The sequence below is a fragment of the Hyposmocoma kahamanoa genome, unplaced genomic scaffold (genome assembly GCF_003589595.1).
Source record: "Hyposmocoma kahamanoa isolate Upper Pololo Valley unplaced genomic scaffold, ASM358959v1 99425, whole genome shotgun sequence".
NCBI lineage: Eukaryota > Metazoa > Arthropoda > Insecta > Lepidoptera > Cosmopterigidae > Hyposmocoma > Hyposmocoma kahamanoa.
The window spans coordinates 1-21,632 of NW_020655902.1; the positions used below are offsets into that span (position 1 = coordinate 1).

At 36.9% G+C, this 21,632-nt stretch overlaps 1 protein-coding gene and 1 long non-coding RNA gene across 2 annotated transcripts; one reads left to right on the plus strand and one right to left on the minus strand.

Annotated features, from left to right (window-relative positions):
- Nucleotides 1-14: 14 nt before the first annotated feature.
- LOC113239088 (ankyrin repeat domain-containing protein 17) lies at nt 15-1,884 on the minus strand (the record flags this gene model as incomplete). The annotated part of the gene is made up of 6 exons (XM_026475954.1): nt 1,694-1,884; nt 1,148-1,447; nt 921-1,065; nt 715-844; nt 502-650; nt 15-153 (listed from the first exon to the last, which is right to left on the minus strand). Coding segments are annotated over exons 1-6 (1,054 nt in total), but the record flags the coding sequence as incomplete, so codon positions are not given.
- Nucleotides 1,885-5,370: 3,486 nt separating this feature from the next.
- Nucleotides 5,371-20,651, plus strand: LOC113239089. The gene is made up of 3 exons (XR_003311163.1): nt 5,371-5,484; nt 17,674-17,739; nt 20,626-20,651. It is a non-coding gene; the product is annotated as an uncharacterized LOC113239089 (long non-coding RNA).
- The last annotated feature ends 981 nt before the right edge of the window (nt 20,652-21,632 follow it).

Genomic DNA, 21,632 nt, shown 5'->3' on the forward strand with positions numbered 1-21,632 from the left:
CTAAATGTACCTACTAGCCCTGAAAAGTGGCGTCCAGCCATTGTTGTCCCGTACGGCCACGTCTCCTCCGCGTTCATGGATCAACCGCACCATGCTCAGTTTACCTGAGTCTACGGCGCAATGCTCCACGCGCAACTCGTTAATATCACGTGCCTGTGATACAAAATATCGTGTTTTATCTCACGCGACGAGTGTCGTCTGGTGCCTTGATTATCCTTATGTGAGTAGGTATAATTGGACTAAGCGTATTCGGTGATGGGTAAACAGAGAGTGCCGCATAGCTTGGGCGATCGGAGCACGAATAGGTTCGGTTCGAAAGAGATCTTGATGATAGGTACAGAAACGTAAATAGGGAGATAGAAAAACGACAAGGAACAATAAACTAGTAGATCTGACTGAGGTAAGTAATAGGGATTGAATTGTGCAGCTCAATACCAAGCTAAGAGGTGAGTCTTAGGAGAGGAGGCAGGAGTGGAGTCGTGAGGGTTGGGAGCGAGAAACCTGAAAGTTAGCGCCTTTATCGAGCAGCACTTCCACGAGAGCTCTGTGCGCTCCGAGCACGGCGAGATGCAATGGTGTTTGCCCTGTGAAGGACCGTTGGTCAACTTCAGCCCCCGCTGAGAGTAATAACTTCACCATGTTTAGGTCTCCTGGAAAAAAAAGGTTGTAGACTTACCTAGGCTAGAGTACTTGGAAAGACGAAGACGAAGTTACCTTGCCTAACGGCAGTCGCGAGAGGAGTGAACCCATTTGTAGAGTTCACTATTCCGATCAGTGCTGGTTTTTCTTCCAACAGTGTTTGAACCTGATTATACAAATCGCAAGATATTACACCGCCTGAGTCCTTTAAGTAGAAAAATTAACTCAATAGAATAATCATATAAAAAAAAACAATTTGGTGCTACGTGTAACGGACTCGCCTGCTTGAGATATCCACCCCTTACTGCCATGCAGAAGCAAGTTGCGGAGGTGCCGTCTGACTCTGTGCTCGTACAGGTCTCCTCTGACCACTGAGACTCTAACCACCGCCTTTTGTCATTGACTTTCATTCCTACTGGAAGTACTCTAAAATATCATTAATTATTCAACAAGTACTTACACAAAAAAAACAAAATCACTAAAGAAATCAAGTTTCTACATAAACTACCTCTCAATTTCATTCTCTTGCATTCTGTTTACACTTTCAATGATAACGTTTTCACATTCATCATTTTTATCATCATCTGTGATTTGAGTACTATCTCCATTATCGCTGCCCGCTGAGGTTTTCGTCTGAGTGAACTGGTCTCCTCGGACGTTTGCATAAACGGCCGCCTCGCTGCCGTAATGCGTGAGGGCCTTTTCAGCGAGTGAAGGAACGGCTTCTGACTTTAGTATCACCTGAATTCTGAATTTGTGTTGACAGCACGGCGCCAGGTTGTCTATTTTTTGTATTGTTTTTCCACCACTGCAAAATGTTATAAGTAACAGTAGCAAGTCAATTAAAATAATAATTAGTAACTGTAATGTTAGGTTGTTAAGCCTGAAATATTGTTTAGACCAGATTTAAAAAAATACGACGGTAAGAGATACTTGTTTCTATTATTAATTAGTACTATTATGTATTATATATATTATGTGTATCTATATTTAGAGTGCAATATAAAGTACCTACAAAGATGTTTCCTTAATTCTTTCTACCGCATTAGTTTACCTGTAAACGTACACCCACGGCGGCGGTATCTTCTTCTTGCTCTGGACCTTATACAGCAGGTCTTCAGCTAAGAAGTCGAAGGTGTCTTGCTTCCATCTTAGCGTAATGCTACCCTTATTTCGTTGCACCACCTCCGCAGCCACTGGCTGCCAGCAACAGAACCGTTGTTCCAGATAAGATTGAAGACCCATTCTTTGAAGTTCAATCTTACAATACTTATGATCGTCAAAACACAAACTACTACTCTATCGAGCCGTTTTGTCACCGTCAACCTGCGGAAAGTGCGATATTTATTCTTTGTTTTTTAAATTAAAAGCTTGTTTCACTATTGTACTTATCGATCCCAATTCCCAAGTAAATTCAATGCAAGTTTACTTTTCAGTCACAGCCTCAAAGCAAACAAGAGATAACAAACAAGTCTTCCAGTCAATTAATTAAATTGCCGTCGAATCACGTGTTGAGACACGAAGCGAGGCGAGAGTGCGAGAGCGACTTTAGACTAGTGCCGAATAACGGATACGGAGAACGGGCGATTACAGTAGCGACCGAGTTTGATCGATGTTCGCCAACGCCACGGAGAAAATCCTACAACCAACAAAGCCACACGCAAATTCCGCCTTTACCGCTCCTTCGCAAAGGTGAAATTTAGGCTGAAATTTATAGTACTCTGATTGGCTGAAAGATTCTAGTGATTTAGGTGTATCAAAGGGTGTATCAAAATGGACTTTATCTAGATGAGTTCACTTGCAAGCAGTTAGTTTGACAACGTTAATAGACTCGATAGAGTATTCGTAATAACTGGGTTGTAAAAGTACAAGATAAGATAAAAAGACAGTATACACTAAACTGCCTCCGTGGCAGAACGGTTACCATGCTGGGCTATCACGCATGGGTCCCGGGTTCGATTTCCAGGCTGGGAATGGTCAACATTTGTTTTCTCGCGAGTTTGGGTGTAATTTGTAGTTGTCTGTAAGTGTGTCCATGACACCCGCGATATTGGGTCTTCCTAGTGCGGGGCTATAAAAAAATATTTACAACTTAGAAAAATTTATACACTGTTCAACTTAACATTTTAGGAAGAGCTATGAGCGTCTATTCAGACCCTGCTCGGAAATATTCTCTAGTAATTTCTTTCACAGTTTCATTACGCATAAATCGAAACGAAATGCTTATTTGATGGCGTATTGGGGACGAGCGTTTGCCACATAACGCTTCGCTCATTTCGCTCCTTCACGATTCGCTTGAGTCTTTTGAGCGTCGCGTCGATTGCCGTTCTCGAAGGCCGCCGCTGCCCGCCTGTTCAAGGCCACTGAGGGGACTCGACCCACTCGTTCCTGCATGACAAGCTACTTTTGCTTTGGCTCATTCACATTTATTAATTTATACTCGTACAGTCGAAAACGAACTTCATATCTCTCTCGTACTATTTCAAATTTATTCGTCGAAAACAGATACCTACCTAATTTTTAAAGCTTGCAATGTCTTTTGAATGAGCTCATGATCGATACTTATCTTTAAGGATTTGCAAAGAAATTTCAAACCAAAGCGTAGGTTAGAAAGGTTATATAAATGTAGCGGTTGCTTATGGAGAGTACCGTAATTTCAGTTGTTTATTTATACATGAGAGACTTTTGTTTCTGATGTTTGATAATTTGTTCCAGGTAAATGAAATTCCGTTATCGGAATTTTTCCGTCTGACTTTCAGAACACGGAAGCACTAATTCTAAACTTTTGACATAATTTCTCTTAAGTGTTTAGAGGTACAATCAAATCTTTGGCTCTTTTCAATCACTTTGATATATTAAGCAAGTGCACGGAAAAGCATTTCTATAAATGTAAGGGGTATGGTCGCGTGAAGAGAACTAGCGTTGAAACCCCACACCCGAAGAATATAGTCGTAATAATTAAAAAAATATGGATTCTGAATATTTATTCTGTTTGGCGATAAGCTTGGGGGAAACGCGAACTCATAATGAAAATAATTAAAAAAGGACTTCTGATTTTAACAGCAGTACCTAACTGTAACCTTGTACATGGTGTCAATTAATAAATATATAAGATGCTAACATCAATTAGTTATGATGTCTTTGGAATTATAGGTTAACTTCCCAAAGCAAAGTCCACTTTGAAAATACTGGAAACTCTAAGCATTTGCGCCATTGGGGGTACATACAACGTTTCAACGAAACTGAAAAGTACTTTGTTTTGCGGGTCCTTGAAAACGTCTGGGTACGAAGTAGCTACAGTATGGTACTTTAAATTATTTAACATTTTCTTTAAAAATGATGTCGTTTTATTATTTGTCATTGTCTTCAAACTTATTGTCTATACGCAGACATAATTAGGATTAATTAAAACTTGATTCTGAAAATATTCGAAGCAGTTGTGAGTAGTCTTTAAATTCCGAGTGTCCAAGTGAAACTGCTAGAAAATATACCTAAACGTGTATAGCAATACTTACTTTTGTTTGTGTGAAGTGTTCATCCCACGAAGCATCGTCTTTAACGGAAACACACGCCCCTACAAAGCGAAGGAAATCATAGGTCGGTAGGAATACCATCAAAGTAAGTATACCTATTCCCAAAGCTTGTCTACCTTCTGATTATGACGGTTTTGTGTACTATAAGTAACATAAACGAGTCGTCCGGCCTTAGTTAGAATGTAAAATGCATTAAATTGGGGTCGCCGTTTGCTGCGTGGCTGCAATCCGCTTTGCCGCGCGGTCATTATGAACATTTCATGCAAATTAATTCAGCTCTTGTTAACGTGTAGCTTTGTACTTTTGTTTCGAATATGAATATGAGTTGCTTTTACGACACAATTTATAATATTACAGTCTCATTTTTTACCCCTTTGCCTGACTCAAAATAAGGTCTGCGCGTCGAAACGATTGCAATACCATATTTGACGTACGCAAGAAAAGCAAAGCAGAGAACTATAAGAGCCAAATAATTTCGTTGAAACACAAGTTCTGAGTACATTTAATTTTGCAGCAAACGACCGTTTGTTACAGTGACGGCGGTGTCAGAGTGTCGCGACAGTCGGCGATATTCGTAATTAGTGCGAATTAATTACGGAAATTATCAAGTAGCCGACAAAGCGGCGACCACCGGCGCCGGCACTGGCGCTGGGCGGTGTCGAGTCCTCTCACTCAAAAATTATATCATTCAGATAAAAGACTATTAACAATCTCTTCGATATTGCTTCCGAGTTTGCCTTTCAAGTCTCCGCTTTCCTTTATTAAGACTAGAATCAGCTATAATTGGCATTGCAAATGTTTCTTATCCACAGCGTTAGTGTGCAGGAGTGCGAAGCAAACTTTTAATTAACTCCGCACTAACTCTATGTCTAGAGTTGAATCGATTCTCGTCTGACACCAAGTCTGTAAGTTGCCGCTCACTCGAGGAAAAGGCGCTGCGCGGAAGTCACGGCACTAGGGGAAATCAATTTTCCATTACTACTTCCGCCTGTAACATTTTCTTTGAACGGTCCCTGATATCAGAATGGTACACACACAGAAAAAAGGTGCAATTATATAACATTTATCAATCGTTTTTTAACGGTTTCTGAATAGTTTCTATTTGAGAATCAATATAACATTTGAATTTAAACCAAGAGGAACGGAACGCACGGCAGCAATGGCGGCGGTATCGATCGACGCGGCAGTCGGCGCCCGGCCCCCGAGCGCGACGCACTTCGCTGCTCTGTAGTGCGTGATCACTCGGCTAACCTCACCGTGCACCGCTGCTCTCTCTCTCGTCTTCACTTCTACTCTACACCCTCTCTTTTCGGTAAGAATTACAACCAACTATTACAAGTGTACACCAGTTTCTATACGGATATCAAATTGACTCGTGCATTTGCACAGACCCGCAGACTTCAGACACGGCTCTGTTATATCAACAAATATTTGGTTCGTTCCGGCTCGACTGCACCAAAATTGACGTTTACAAATTAGGCAGAGCATAAAAACAAACGAGTACGCACATGACGAATTAAGTACAGCAGCATGAAGTGCATAGTTTTCTATATCTGCATGTATTTGTGTGTGTTCATAACCTAATACATTGTCAAAGTAACTAATTACTTTAAGAGTGAACGAAAAGTTTTTTTTTCATTATTATGACACTCGTAACGCGGTGAAATATTATCAATTAATTTCAATTTTTCTTTTGTGTTATTTTCCTTCATCAATTGTGTTTTCCTTATTATCGCTTATAAGTATTATCTTTTGTGATATATTATTTTATGTTCGCGTCATATTTATTGACTCCGCAGTTCAAGGTGACGATTGTGCATGAGTCAGTATTTTGATTTATTTTGTTAGTTCTCACGGTTTTAACTGGTACAGTCAAGAGCACGTCAAGCTTGACACTTTGAACTTTGGACCGTTCTTATCGTAAGCGGTTATAAATCTTAAGTAGATAGAGTTGGATATAAATCTTAAGTGTCAAGCTAGACGTGCTCTTGACTCTGTACCTTAACGTTTTAACAATACAGTTGTTTGCATTATTTGAGTACAATTGTATAGTTGGTATTTTGAAATCTTAATTGTATTACGGCAAAACGATGGCTGCCTTTAATACGGCTCTATGAAACTGTAAATTATGTATTTGAATATACAGTCAAGTGCGCCCAGGCTATTATTTCGTAAATATAAGAGATATCAAAAACCTTTAAACTGATATCGATAGTACGTAGTGAGTTGACCTACTTTAAGAGGTAACAATAAGTTTTCAGATAACGAAACTTCTATAAATAAAGTGATAAAACTATCGCTTAATTGAATACAAACAAAGCGATGTTTATTTTTAAGTAAGTACATCATTTTGTATTCAAAGCAGTTGTTACAAACTAAAGCCTCTCTGCGAATTTCTCATAAAACGCACTGGAGTGTTTAATGTTAACATTTTGGATATTTATAGTTTTATTTTATTGATGTCGTTTTACTCATTTAGTGACAGACTTTCGATATCAGTTTAAAGGTTTTTGATATCTCTTATATTTAGGGAACAATCGCTTGGGCCCATTAACGATTACATCCTGTGTATAGAGTTGAAACCTTGTCATATTATGCTGACTCTCCAATCTTTACAAGCTTTTATGGCGTCTTACTATGACTGAATTCTACTTACACTTGCATTAAACAGAGTGTCAATGTGTCTCTACAGGATATATTTTCAATTTTGAACTTTATCAACAAGCAATATAATTTCGTTTGACTTGTTTGAATTGCGGACGGCGATAATGACTTGAGATTAACTTCCGACACAAAGATAATAACCACAACTACAATTACCTCAAATTAATACTCAATTATCAGTTTCATGTTCAATTTCATTAATAAGTAGTACCTAATATATTTCACATCAAGCCACAAATTATAATATTGGTCACTGTTATGGACAGGCGTGTAGCTTACCAACAGGCGTACGAATTGTTCGTCCCGTCACTTGATATTATAAAAAAAAGAAATGTGGAAGTTAAATGTATGTACAAACAAAAAGCGATTATGGGAATGTTAAAACTAGCAGTTACATAATTAACCGATACAGGGCGGCCAGTTTATTACAAACATTCACTGTTGATACTCCAAACGTATTTCAATACTGTTAAAGAATGCATAATAAAGATACCCCGAGAAGCTTTAATTTCCAACCACCTGATCCACCTATGTAGTTCGGATAGTGAACTTAACAAACAAGCGCAATTTGTATATAATTCTTGTTAGTTTACATATTAGTTTCGTACATCGTTCCCAAATAGCGATGCTGTAATTGGACCTTGGTAGCTTGTTTATGGCGCGTAATGAAGGGGCAGCTTCCCTCTCGTTGCGTAACGGGGCTGTAATGTGATCCACTCTCCCACGTATTGGGTACCCGGGTTGGATCTCTGGCTCGATTTCCATGAGTTACGTTTCTCTAAGGACTTTACTAAGTGCGCAGTGAAGATGATATGCATCAGGGTCTATCGATTTTACTAGATCTAGCTATGTGACTTAAGATTCTTATCCTGAAGTTATGACGAAAATAACGGACTTTTTTAAATCCAAAAAACTACATATTTTACCACGAACTCAATCACTAAAACTGATGATATTAGAATCACTTAGAATCACGCTGGCGACAGCGAGCTTCACCTCGTAACCTAATAATGCAGCCTTACAACCGGTTTCGCATTATAATTTCTCTAGCAAAGATTTCAATTTCCCTTGCAAAGATTTAATGTCAAAAATCTTATTTACATTTAACGAGTGGCAGCTGTCTATTTTTTCCAGCAAAAGCCAATATAGAGCGGCATAAGTTGCCGTTGCCGTCCGGTCGTTCGCTTTGGTTTCACTTAACTATATCTTATGAGTTCAATTTGATGGTAGACCTAATCGACGTTCATACCCTTCAAATGTGCCCGCCTCTATTCAGCACTTAGCATGCTATTAACATACGTTTTCAAAAGTCTCAACGAAAGTTTGGTAGAATTTCTGTGCTACGACACTTCCTAATTTGTCGTGGTACCGCGATATTTCATTATTATTTCAAATAAAGCATGAAGTAAGTGGGTTCGACTCCACGTCAAATACGAATTTCATATTACTGTTCCATGTTCAAGAATCGAACAATTCATACGTTCAACAAACAAAAAAAACGTGATATAAAATTAGAGAACACGTGCTTTGGTGTTTTATTTTTGCTTTGGTGTATAATATCAAGTGACAGGCCGCACAAGTTGTGCGTCTGATGGTAAGCCTGTCCATAACAGTTGCAGTGCCACTCAGAGCTTCAAATCGCAAAGATCTGAGGGGCAATGCCACTGCGACCATCACCCTGTGCCAACATAAGTTGACAAATCCCATGTGCCTGTAATTTCACCAGCACCCTTACCTTTCAAAACCGGAACGCAGTAATGCTAACATTACTGCTTGGCGGCAGAAATAGGTAAGGTGACATTTCCTTGGACGAACTCTTCCAAAAGGAACTCTACTGCTACCAGTTAAAAGGGTCTGTACAGCCGCCATTAGTTAAAAGGACGTTGTGAAAAACTCAAAACTGAGAAAATAATGTTTAAAGAAATGAAATAAAAAAGAAATGGTTCTCAATTCGACTGTATGTTTTTTTTTGTATGTATGTTACGCGATAACTCCGGTATGTGTGAACCGATTTCCATGATTCTTTTTTTGCTGGAAAGATGGTACCTCCATAGTGGTCCCATTTCATTTTGAATAAAATCATCCACCTCTAGGGGTGGCTGATCACGCATGAACATTCGTTTTTATAAATAGCGCGTAAATTCTACTATAAGGAGCAATTTAATAATAATTATTTTAATGGTTGATTTTTCTATTCTTCAATTCAAGGCGCTTTTCTCTCTCAATATACTTTGAGTAGTGAGAACCGATTTTTGTTATCTCCTGTGTCAAGTCCTGTATAGTAGCGAACTAGGGGATATTTCAATAAAACTTGGCAAATAGATGTAATTCTACGTAACTTTGAGGTAGGTTTTTTAGTACTCTGTACTGAGATTATTAAATGTCACATGCGCCCTTTCAACTAACGGCGGCAGTGTACAGTATTTATAAATATTCGGATAAGGCTGCGGTAAGCGCTTATTTGGCAGTATTTGTACTTAAATTTTCAGATTAAGCCGCTATAAAAGTTGTGTGACGGTCTTCTAAGGAGCCAAATCGTCAAATAAACCCGTGTGAAAATAAACCTGAGTCGCTGCATAAAAGTAATATGGATGGAATCATATAGATAAAAATCGTCACTTTGCCATTATTCAAGTGATTCATGGATTAAAAGTTGCTAATTTGCTATTACTCGGTTTTTTAACATGTTAACAGTGTATGAGTGGCTTTGTCTGTTTGTAACTAAAACAAAAAAAGAAATCATAGAATGAGTAAATAAAATCTTGTAATTGTAAAGAAAATTTTTAAAGTTATTATTCCTTATTAAAGTTCCATAAGAGCATTAAAAACCATTTTTGCATTTTTTATGTGAAACCTGGTCGCTATATAGTTCGTAAACAGTTTTATATGATTAAAAAGCGATTAGATGTTATCAGCCGATTAAAAACTTCTTCAAACAAAAAGCAAATGCGACTACACTTTTAGACTGATTCTAGAATTTAAATGTGTTGCAAATGTAATTTCTGAAGCCATTGTATATGACAGTGGAATAAAGGCGATATATAAATGCCGAATAAACGTTTATTCGGGACGTTTATAGGACATAAAATTAAAAAATACTTGAATGTCGAGATAAACTCGTTTTACGATTCTTCTGAATAAATGTATCGTGTATAGGCCTTATATCCATTATTAGCTCCAATAAGTGATCTCTTACTCGATTATTTTGCTGAGGACAGCTAGTTACCGAAGCAATCCACAGTGTACGGAAAAGCTACAAAATCGGAAAATTTATATGTGTACTATATGTTTACTAAATACAATCGTTAAACTTCCCTGTACACATTCACTGTAGTTTAAAAATATGGTGAAATTTTGATAACGAATTTCTTTTAAAGTAATAATAATAATAATAACGCACACACTTATAGCCCTGCACCAGGGAAACCCTGTATCACGGGTGCCATGGTCGCCCACATAGACAACAACAAATTACACCCAAACACCGAGAGAAATGAATATAGGCCATACAAATATTTCTCCCGGCCCGGGAATCGAACCCGGGATCTCTGCGTGGCAGTCCAGCATGGCAATCTTCGGCCACGAAGGATTATTCGGTAAGGCTCCGAAAATCCCTATGTGCTTTGTTTGCCATAATAAAATATTTTCAGTTTTCTGGATTCCTTATGGCACGAAATCTTTGATTTATTGTAAACATGTACCTACATGTCGACTACGCGTCTTTACTACACGCAACTTTGCTGCTTCGTAAGTCGCTCCTTTGCCGAAGCTGGGTCAGTGGCAGCGTCGTCAGCTTTGCGAAAGTGCAGTCATATTTGTGCAAAACAATTAAGCTGGCGTTAGCAGTAGGGGTTTGTGAGGAAATAGTGATAGTGAACAGCTGATTTAATTCAATTTGCGCAAAATATAGTGAAAGAAGCCTATTTCCAGTAGTGGATGGAGTCGGGAACCTCTGAGTCGCAGTTCATTTGAAACTACAACTCGTCCAATCACTCATATGGTATTTTATTGCCTTACTAGTTTATTTCTTGCCGCTTTAAACATGTAACAGCGTTTTATTCATGCTAGTGAATTTGACAGAACCATCCTATAATTTTTTTCGCAATTACTTTTTGGAATTACCTAAAAATTCTACGGTGTTCGTGTAAGAATACAATTATTAAAGTTACCATGTTGGCGGTTCGTTCGTGGAATTTTGTTATTATTTCCCTCTTAACGAAGCTGAATATTTATTAGTAGAGATTTTAATTGCGAGAGTAATGTTGACTACATCACCAGTGAACACCCGTTTCCATAGTAAGCGTTCTTCAAAAACACAAGAATTACCACAAATATATTTTGCTTTACATTCACTGATTAATGTGGAACATCATTTTGGAGACATTCTACGGAATTTTCAACCTCTACCGAACCAACTTAACAAGAACTCGCTAACGCTGCGGTTTTGGTAAAATCTCCTTTTAACGAAAGGGATTGTGATGAGTTGTGTAGGTCTGGTTTGGGTGGTTATTTTATGTCTAGGATTCGTACAAGCTTAGAATACGGAATAGTGGATCTTAAATTGGGCAATGTGTAATTAGAGACAACAGTTCAGTGAGTTGGGAGTTTATCAAATTAATGGCGTTCCTACATGTCGGTGCCACTGAGCTGGTAACTTCCATTGATCTGATTGTCTCGGGCGATCTGCTGTAGAGTGGCTCTGGTAAGCATCATTGAATTTGCGTCTTGGCCGTGTTGTGTCGCTCGTGTCAGGGGGTCTACTCTCGATCTCCGTCCGACATCCGTCTGAAACAATTACTGCCAAATAAGCAATACTCGACCAAATGAAAAAACGCGTGATGCAAATGAAGCTTCATTCTTGATACTTGTCTTTTAATTTTGTCGAATGTTACTTATTTGACAGTAATTGTTACGGACGGATGTCGGACGGAAATCGAGAGTAGACCCCCTGGACGCGACAACTGTTCATCATATTTTATACCTGAAGCAAAAAACAGACCTGACATTTACGTACTCCAATTTCAATAAAGAAATATGACTTGTGCTGTTTTTTAATAATATTTTGTGTTTTTTAACCAAACAAGCCTTTTTTATGGTCATATATTTCACAAATTTAATATCATTCCTCTACGCCTTGGAAACGAGTTTTGCGACGCTTTTCATCTTTAAATATAAACAAAATTTCATTAACTTCGTAAATAGATTTGGGTTAAATTAATAATTCTCTATTTCATCTCAATGCGATTCTTTGCTCCTTACCCATTACCACATGACTTTCAGAAGGTTTTACTAAACATTCTCGTATTGTGTGTGCCGGTGATAAAAATGTGCACTGAAATATTCGGAGAACAACTGACTGTCCACTGCTACACCGAGATTTAGACCCGCTTCAACGATATCATTTACCTAACAAAACCTAGTATTAGTTTTATACCGGAAATAAATCATATCCCATTTAGATATAATTTTAATGGCGTTGTAATCGAAAGAGTGGTGCGTGGTGTGGGAAAAAACATGGTGCGAGATGTCGGAGTATTTCTTCTTTAACGGAAAGATGCTTATATCTGAAAATGCTTATTTTATTATGCTTTTATCTTAGTGTTTAAAATAAATAAATAAACTAAATAAATAAATAAATAAATAAATAATGTGAAGACAATTGTACAAAGGGGTTACGGCAACTTCGGTTTTGTACAAGAGCTTGTGTAACATTCTCATGTCAATTTTAAATAGAAAACTATCTGTCTTCATTCTAATGTCCCTTATTTTTTAATAAAGTTTGCTTATATCGCAAAGAGAACATGTCGTAGGAACTCATATAAGTCATCTGGGATAGCTGTCGATCCAATAACCTTTTAACCATCGAAAAGCGGCGACAAATGTATGATGTGTCTTTTATATGAAAACATTCACTTCCACGTGCCAAAATATTGCACACGGTATACATCACTTTGTGCCACTTCCTTCCACACCACTAATTCCGATAAAAACGCGGTGTTCACTCGAATGGCTTTTGATCATTTCATGAAAAATTTAAGAACCTAATTTATTTCCTGTTTCCAAAACCAAGCCTAAGTCGTAAATAAAAAATAACTTTTTTTTAACGAACAGAGACAACCGGGTACCCACATAACCAACGCTCGTATCTACTTAAGCTATATCTATAATTTATGAGAATAAGTTTTTATTACTTTGTTTTTAGCGTTTGAGGTTTGGGCGGGCAAATTAATAGATGGGCAGAGTTACCATCCCAGAAAGGTATATTGTATTTTATGATTCCTACCATATGTAATATTTATCGCATATTTATCAAACATTCATGCTGTGCAAGGAAGCTTTATTTTATGTAGCTTTAAAGTACATCTCGTTACCTACATGTCAAATTTAAACACACTTGCTACACAAAAACTCAGACAGGAGCACAATATATTATTTACTTATCGAGTTCTTAGGTTTTCGCGATTGTTACTGATGTACACGATTTAGATTCCAAAACATAGTTTCATTTCCTATAATTATTAATATATATTGATTATTCCGTTATTTGGCAACATTTGCTTTTTTAACTGTCATTAATATAATAATTAGTTTCAGTAAATTTGCATATTTCCTGAATTATAATTCATGTGACTGTGAACTGTTTTAATACGAAAGTAAACTTCAGTTTGTAATTAAGTTTTATTGAATGTCAGGATGCTTCACCACCATGATATTCAATTATATTTCGACGCTTCATTCTAGATATAATATTTAACCAGGTAGTTTCCTTAACTTGCTAGGCAACCCTACACGGTTTTTAGAGAAAAAAAAATATTTTGACGTTGACACTCCTTACCAGGCATCAACCGCCATTTTCTATCCTTATTCCTTTTTCGTGCGTGGCAACAAGCACACCTCCACACTTAGAGCATATAGGACTGGAGGCGTCATCGATAGGCAATCCCTTCTGTCAAGGTACAAGCACAAAACAACTATCGCACAATAGACACTACTTTCAAATCGATGTTTTTTCATTTCCATTATCGAATTCATCGAGTCAAGTACTCCACGAAACATGTCGTCTTGCGTTATACAAACTTGCAAAAAATCTCTGCTACATCCAGTCTAGCCAAGGGTGAAATTACATTCCATACATAAGCCTATTTTTTACATTAATTGCGAATTTTCTATTTTATGACATTTTTTCCATAATGATCATATTGATTCAATTTATCGATTACATAAAAAATATTTGAAAACATTCGAACATTTGACATAAGCATGCCTATGAAGTTCCCTATTTACTAACAGGCGACTATAGACAAAAAATGCAGTACTCCATGGACGCTGTTTTTTCGTTATAGAGCGACGCGCTCTTTTAGCTCCTATTTTTATCGACAGCTTATTTACATAAGCGAAGTTTATTCAAATTGATTTCTCCGCCGTATTGTATATTAAATAATAATGTAATAAATAATGAAAATAAATTGTAATTGTTTAATATAAACCATCATAAATCATGCCATACTGTAAGAAAAAAAAGTACATATACTAGTACATACAATACACATAAATTACAAAAGCAATATTAATAACCAAATAGCTAACTGTCCTTATCCTACCCGAAAGAGACCCGTTACGTCAATTTCGATTTTCGAACCACAAGCGATTGAAATATTTAGATTTAGAACTAAGAAACTACAGAGTTGATTTACTGTTAATCTTATTTTTAAAATACTTTTTATTAAATGTTAGTAATAAATAACTAACAAAGTGTTGTTGTATTCGTTTTACTGTTTGGAGTTATCAATCAGAAGTCCGAAACATTTGCCCGAAGTAATGTTTGCTCGAATTTTTGTAATCCCAAATGTACTTTTTTAAGTTCTTAGGTTTTCGCGATTGTTACATATAGGAAATAAACCTATTTTTCCGGATTTAAATCGCGTATATTTCTTTTTTCAAACAAACAGACGTTTCTGGCCCTTTATCCCAGACGTATCGGTCCCATAGTCCCTCAGAGGCCATTGAAATTAAAAAACATCCTAATTTCATCAGGGAAGATGGTTTCTCCGTACCACCAGTTTGGGATCCAGTATTTCCTCTAATGAAAAATCCCAAACAGACATAAGCCTGCAGTACTAATTAATATGTTTTAGTTTATTCTAATTTCTATTAATAATTGATACTAAATTAAACTTAATAAAAATTCATTAAATAAAATAATTTGTAAAACTTAATGTAGCGTAAATTGGAATGTTTTCTTTGTAAAATTAAAAATAAGGTATTTAATTGATAACTATTGTAACTATAGTGAAAAAGTAGGGTGGTTTGCATTAATATTAGACATAACTGGTTGAAGACTGTACCACCTCAGTCAACCGTGACCATGGGACCTGTAAAGGGCCCGAAACGTTGGTTTGTTTGAAAAAACAAATATACGCGATTTAAATCCGGAAAAATAGTTTCATTTCGTGTGTACTTTTGAAAGTTATTTTAGGAATATTACAAAACAAACTAACTTAATTTTTTCTTTGTAATAGACAACCAAAATCTCCTGAACGCATAACGGTTTTGTTATAAATCGGTTTTCGAGATTATGAAATTTTGAGTTTACGTCTAGTTGGATTCTAGAAATTCGAAACATCGATACATTTCTTACAGCACGTCATTACTACCAACAGAGAGACACAGCTATTTTTACATTTACAATATTTGTTTGTACCTACCTATATACCTGCACAACTCTTATTATTTGAAGTGAATTCATATAAAATTCAACATAATACTATAAAATTAATTAATATTGACATTAAGACTATTCCATGACTCTTGTGTTCAAGTAGTTTTCACTAGAAGCTAAATATGGTGCATTTTGTTATTTCCAATAGAAGCTGAATAAGGATAATTTTTGGGCCTTTAAACTGTGGCAAACAAAATTAAGCAATACTGCAATGACTTTACAGTTTAAATTAAATGTTTTAGTTTTTTAAATATTTCTATACATGTTATTACGTTTGTAGAGGTTAACTCCGGCCATGCTTGTCATTGGCTCCAACGCTGACCGCGAAAAGCCATAAACTGAAAAAAGAACTTCGAACATTTTTTCGCGGTTTTTGGATTAGACTTTGGATTGTATTTATTGTTATCCATTTATTGGTAAGTCAATGGGCAATCTCCTCTGGCAAATACAAGTAAAACAATACCACTGTTACACTACACTCAAAATTGGAAAAAGAAATTCACTACATCCTGTCTAGTCAAGGGTGGAATTACATTTTTCATATACATAATTAACCAGTACGTAATACATATCGATACCGTCACGTCGATAACTTTCCGTCTCTAGTATATTCATGAGAATCGATTTATTTTTATAGGCCTATTTTGTGTATGGACATGCAATGACATGACATGTTTTATCTGGGTATTTGTAAAAATAAGCTAGTGTTTGTCGCTATGGTTTCACACAAACTTTTTGGTTGTGTAAGACCATAGTTCCACAATTCAATTTTGCATTTGAGTGCACCTGTTTGCTTGTAGTACTACCCCCCTCTACTACTAGCCCCTCAAAAAGTGGCAAAAAGTTTTGTTCGAGAAATAACATCAATAGCGCCTCCCGTCCCATATTATCTAAGCCTCCACAGCTCTGTTAAAATGTCAAAGCGAACAAACTTAGAAAAATCGAATATTATAAAAGTAAACTGAAATACTTGGAAAATACAGATGCCAAACGTCGTCGGCGTTACAGGATCATAATATCATCGAACGAGTCGGACATTGATCACGGTAATTCTTTGTTACGCTCGTAAATAATGAAAATAAAAAATGGAAATAGTCATTTTTATCATATAGCACTAGTTGCGCAATGATAATAAATGTTCGCTTTCATGCATCGCAAATGTGAATCTAACCTACATTTAATGAAACATCGGGTTAACTACGAGTTATCCCCGATAACCAAATCGAACATGGGTGGATGAAAATCCGAACAGATATACTAATATGTGCATTTTACATGATTTATTATAAAACTCTAGGCAGTTTTATTATAAATCATTTATAATTAAACGGTTAACCGTAAGTTAAACACGATAATGAAATGGACTGCGAGTCGATTTTAATTTGAACAGTATTAGTACCTACGTGCTAATAAGTAACGTATATTTTTTAAATTGAACTACGTCGGTGTTAACGGCGAGTTAACCATGATAATGAAATCGGCTGCGAGTCGATTTCAGTTTGAACAATATTAGTTCTTACATGCTAATAAGCAAAGAATTTTTTATATAAAGTTACGTCGGGGTTAACTGCGAGTTAGCGACGATAATAATATCGACTGAGAGTCGATTTTAATTTGAATAATATTAGTTCCTACGTGGTAATAAGTAAAGAATTTTTTTAAATAAAATTGCGTCGGGGTTAACTGCGAGTTAGCCACGATAACGAAATCGACTGCGAGTCGATTTTAATTTGAACAGTGTTGGTTCCTATGTGCTAATATTAATAATAAGTAAAGATTTTTTTTTAAATAAAGATTCATCGGTGTTTACTGCGAGTTAACCACGATAATAAATAAATAAATAAATATATAATAAAATAAATAAATAAATAAATAAATAAATAAATAAATAAATAAATAAATAAATAACGAAATCAACTGCGAGTCGATTTTAATTTAAACAATATTAATACCTGCGTACTAATAAGCAAAGATTTAAAAAAAAATTATGTCGGGGTTAACCGCGAGTTAACCACGGCAACGAAAGCGACTGAGAGTCGATTTTATATTGTACAAATGTACAATATTAGTTCCTACGTGCTAATATTAATAATAAGTAAAGATTTTTTTCAAATACAGTTTCGTTGGGGTCAACCGCGAGTTTACCACGATAACGAAAGCGAGTACTACGTGCTAATAAGTCAGGTAAATTTTTTAAATAAAATTACGTCGAGATTAACTGCGAGTTAACCACGATAATAAAATTGACTATTAGTACCTATAAGTGCTAATAAGTAAAGTTAATTTTAAATAAATTTACGCCAGGGTTAACGGCGAGTTAACCGCGATAATAAAATCTACTACGAGCCGATATTAATAATTATATTATTTTAAGAAAAGTATATTTAAAATAAAATTTAGTTGGGGTTAACCATGACTTAACTGCGATAAGAAATCAACTGCGAGTTATTTCAATTTAAATCCCACACACGTGCAATTAATAAGTGTTAACGAAACACGCTGTAGTTAAAACTCAATTACCTATCTAATACAATTCTAAAGAAGATTGTTAATGGTTTTAGGTGACAGCCACCTTCAAAACCAATATGCAGCTTCGCCAGTAATACCATTATGTAAACAAGTACCAACATCAGTCTGTAATACCCGGCATTAGTTTATCGCCAGACGACAATAAAAAAAATGGCATATCACAATGAGAAACTTATTGACTTGCAGTGACAAAGTGCTGTCCTAGAAAACATCAATACATTTCTAGTACTTTTTTAGTCCCAAAACGCAATGGTAGTAGTCTTTTCTTACAGAACATAACGTTCTTTAACAAATTTGTAACAAAAACTCATTTTAAAATGGAGGACTATCGAATTGCCTCAAAGTTGATACCTCGAAAGGGTTTTATGGCCAAAAGACCTGAAAGAGGTGTATTCACTGACATCTATATGCGAAGCAGATCGAAAGTACCACAGATTTCAGTATGTACCTTGTGGTTCGAATAAAATTGAAACCTATTAATTTACTGCTCTGGCATGCGGCTTGTCCACAGCATCGAAAGTGTTTACCAAAATCGTGAAAGAAGTTGTAACACATTTGAGACAAGAAGGATTTAAGTCCGTGGTATATTTAGATGATATTTGTTGTATAGCACCTGATTATGACGATGCATCAATAATGTTAATGCAACCATTAACCTATTGCAATGTTTAGGCATCATCGTTAATTACGGCAAGTCTGTGTTACAACGATGTTAAGTTTGTAAATTTCTAAGATTCAATTTTGATTCATGAAATTTAAGTATGAGTTTACCTTTAGAAAAACGTCAAAAAATTTATTATTTACTTTAAAAAATAATGAGGTTACCCCGATGTACCATACGGGATTACGCTCAATTGATTGGTGTCCTTATCTCAGCCTGCCCAGCCACTAAATACGGTTGTTTATATACAAAATTACTGGAAATACAGGAATTTTTAAGTCATCAAAAACATGACGATAACTATGAAACAACAATTTATCTTCCAGATATAATTCTAAATGATTTGAGTTCGTAGACAGACAATATTTACTCGACTTCATCGTATATGAGAACCTCAAGTTTTAAATAAGAAATTATACATATGCACCACGCACAGGTTGGGATTCCGAAGGTTTTTTTTTATATATGACAGGCAAATGACTCCACTCCACCTGATGTTAAGTGTAAAGTGGTACCCAAACGCGAAGGAACCTAGTGCAGCGATGAAACCCTCACTGCACTAGCCACCTCCACCCTGCCTGCCTACAATATGCCTCTTCACGCCTCGTTTGAAGGACCCCATATCATAAGAGGGAGGGAAGACATGTGCCGGAAGGGAGTTCCATTTGTCAACCGTGCGGCAGAGAAAGGAGCCACCGTACCTTTTAGTAGCAGCTTTTAGTAGAACCTTTTAGCAGGTAGTGAAACGGTGACTACGAAGGCCAGCACGCGTGCTTCTGAACAGGAACGGGGAAGGGGGGATGAGGTTGAACAGCTCCTCAGAGCACTCACCATGGTACATGCGGTAAAAGGCGCTAAGCGATGCAACATCTCTACGCAGTTGCAGAGGTTCAAGGCGTGATGAGACCTCTTCGTCGCCTATAATTCTAGTAGCACGACGCTGTAATTTGTCCAAGGCATCGAGTAGGTACTTGGCGGAGCCGTCCCACAAGTGCGAACAATACTCAACGCAAGACCGGACCTGTGTTTTGTACAACAGGCATAACTGGTCCGGCGTGAAAAAACGTCGCACCTTGTTCAGGACTCCGAGTTTCCGTGAGGCTGTTTTGATCACAGATTCGATGTAGCTCCTTGGATTCAAATCACAGCAGATTTCCATACCGAGCAAGGTAAAACTGCTCTGAGGTGAAAGTACTGTGCTCATCAGAGAAGACATGGGAAGGTTGTTGAGAAGAAGCACCATATCATTTACTAAGAATTGCAGATTTCTTATATTATATTAGTATAATCTGATTGTGTTATATTGTTGTGTGTACGCAATACTACGACGATCAGTTGCATAAATCGCTTGGGTGGGATCCAATACCTACCTTAATACCTTAACGATTTAAGTAAACAAATTTGGCAGTGGTGCGAAAAGCGCAACATAATTTTGTATGCATGTGTGCATATTATGTAAATACAAAATTTAATCGCGCCGATTTAGGATCTAGGAAAACTAATCCCGACACCAAGTGGGAGTTGTCCTTTCGCGCCTTCCAGACCATTGTCAGACGTTTCGGACAACTCGAGATTGCTCTTTTTGCATCCCACACCAATGCCAAATCCTCTATTTTTATCTCTCGGTTTCAAGAACTATGATAGATGCATTCGTCGTAGATGCCTTTACACTTAATTGGAATCCTCATTTTTTTTCTACGCTTTCCCACCCTTCTTTTTATTATGGAAATGCATTTGCAAAATTATTGATGACCAAACAAATGTTACTCTTGGTTTTCCATATTAGCCTTCCCAGCCATGGTACCTCCTGCTGCAAAGCCTGTTGGTTTCCCACGTGATATATTTTAACTCAAGCGAATCATTATTAAATCTTATTGCAGGCGGCCTCATCGACTGCACACCAACCTTACCATTTCTGGCGTTATCAGCGCACCCTTCGCCTCCCACGGAGTCCCATAAGTGGCGATGACTTTACCCTTAGCTTCTCTTTCTTAAAATACACGTAGACCATAATTATAATGTGTCCCTAAACCTGTGGTGGGAATTTTGCAATTATAACAGTCTAAATCCCTTTATCAATGACATTATAAGTTTCGTATGGAATCTTGATCAGACATTGCTCAGTTTTATCTCTTTTATTGCCTGAAACAGGCTCGACACCCGCATAAAAATATTACTTAAGGGCGCATTTAGATGCATTTAGATTGAAACCCAGTGCACCAAAGTATAGCAATGCTTGGAATCCTCAAGACGTTCTCTCATTAATTTCAATGTGGTTTCACAACACAGAACTTCCTCTTGCAAAACTTACGAAAAAACATTTTATTTTTTTGCACTTTGTACTGCGCACCGCGTACAAACTGGCATTGATTAAAACGAAAAACATACAAATATCAGATATTCCGATTAAAATTGCAACACTTGATTTAATCAAAACGTCTGCGCCTGGTCACGTACAGCCCACATTAAATTTTCTTTTTTTTTTTTTTTTTTTTTTTATATTGCGACTCGACAAAATGACTGCACCGCGCCTGATGGAAAGTGCGAATACAGTCCAGAGATGAGAGTAACGGATGGAAAACACAAATATCTTCACTCCGTCACTATCATTTTGCCGGTCTGGCCAAATGCACTGGATGTACACCAACTGATCCCTGAACGCGATTCGCAAAAGCGTTTCACTGTGGAGGGTTTTCCGCCGTGTGTACTGTGGTCGCTATCCAGTCGGCACAGAGCCTACCACAATGCTAAGCAGATGGACACTTGTGACACCCTCGGTTGCCTCTTACGACCCCCACGGGCATGTATGGGGAGGCGACAATGTATTCTTAAGCCGTCGCCCCACGGCACAAAATCTATATTTGAGAGAGGATCCAAGTATTTGCCT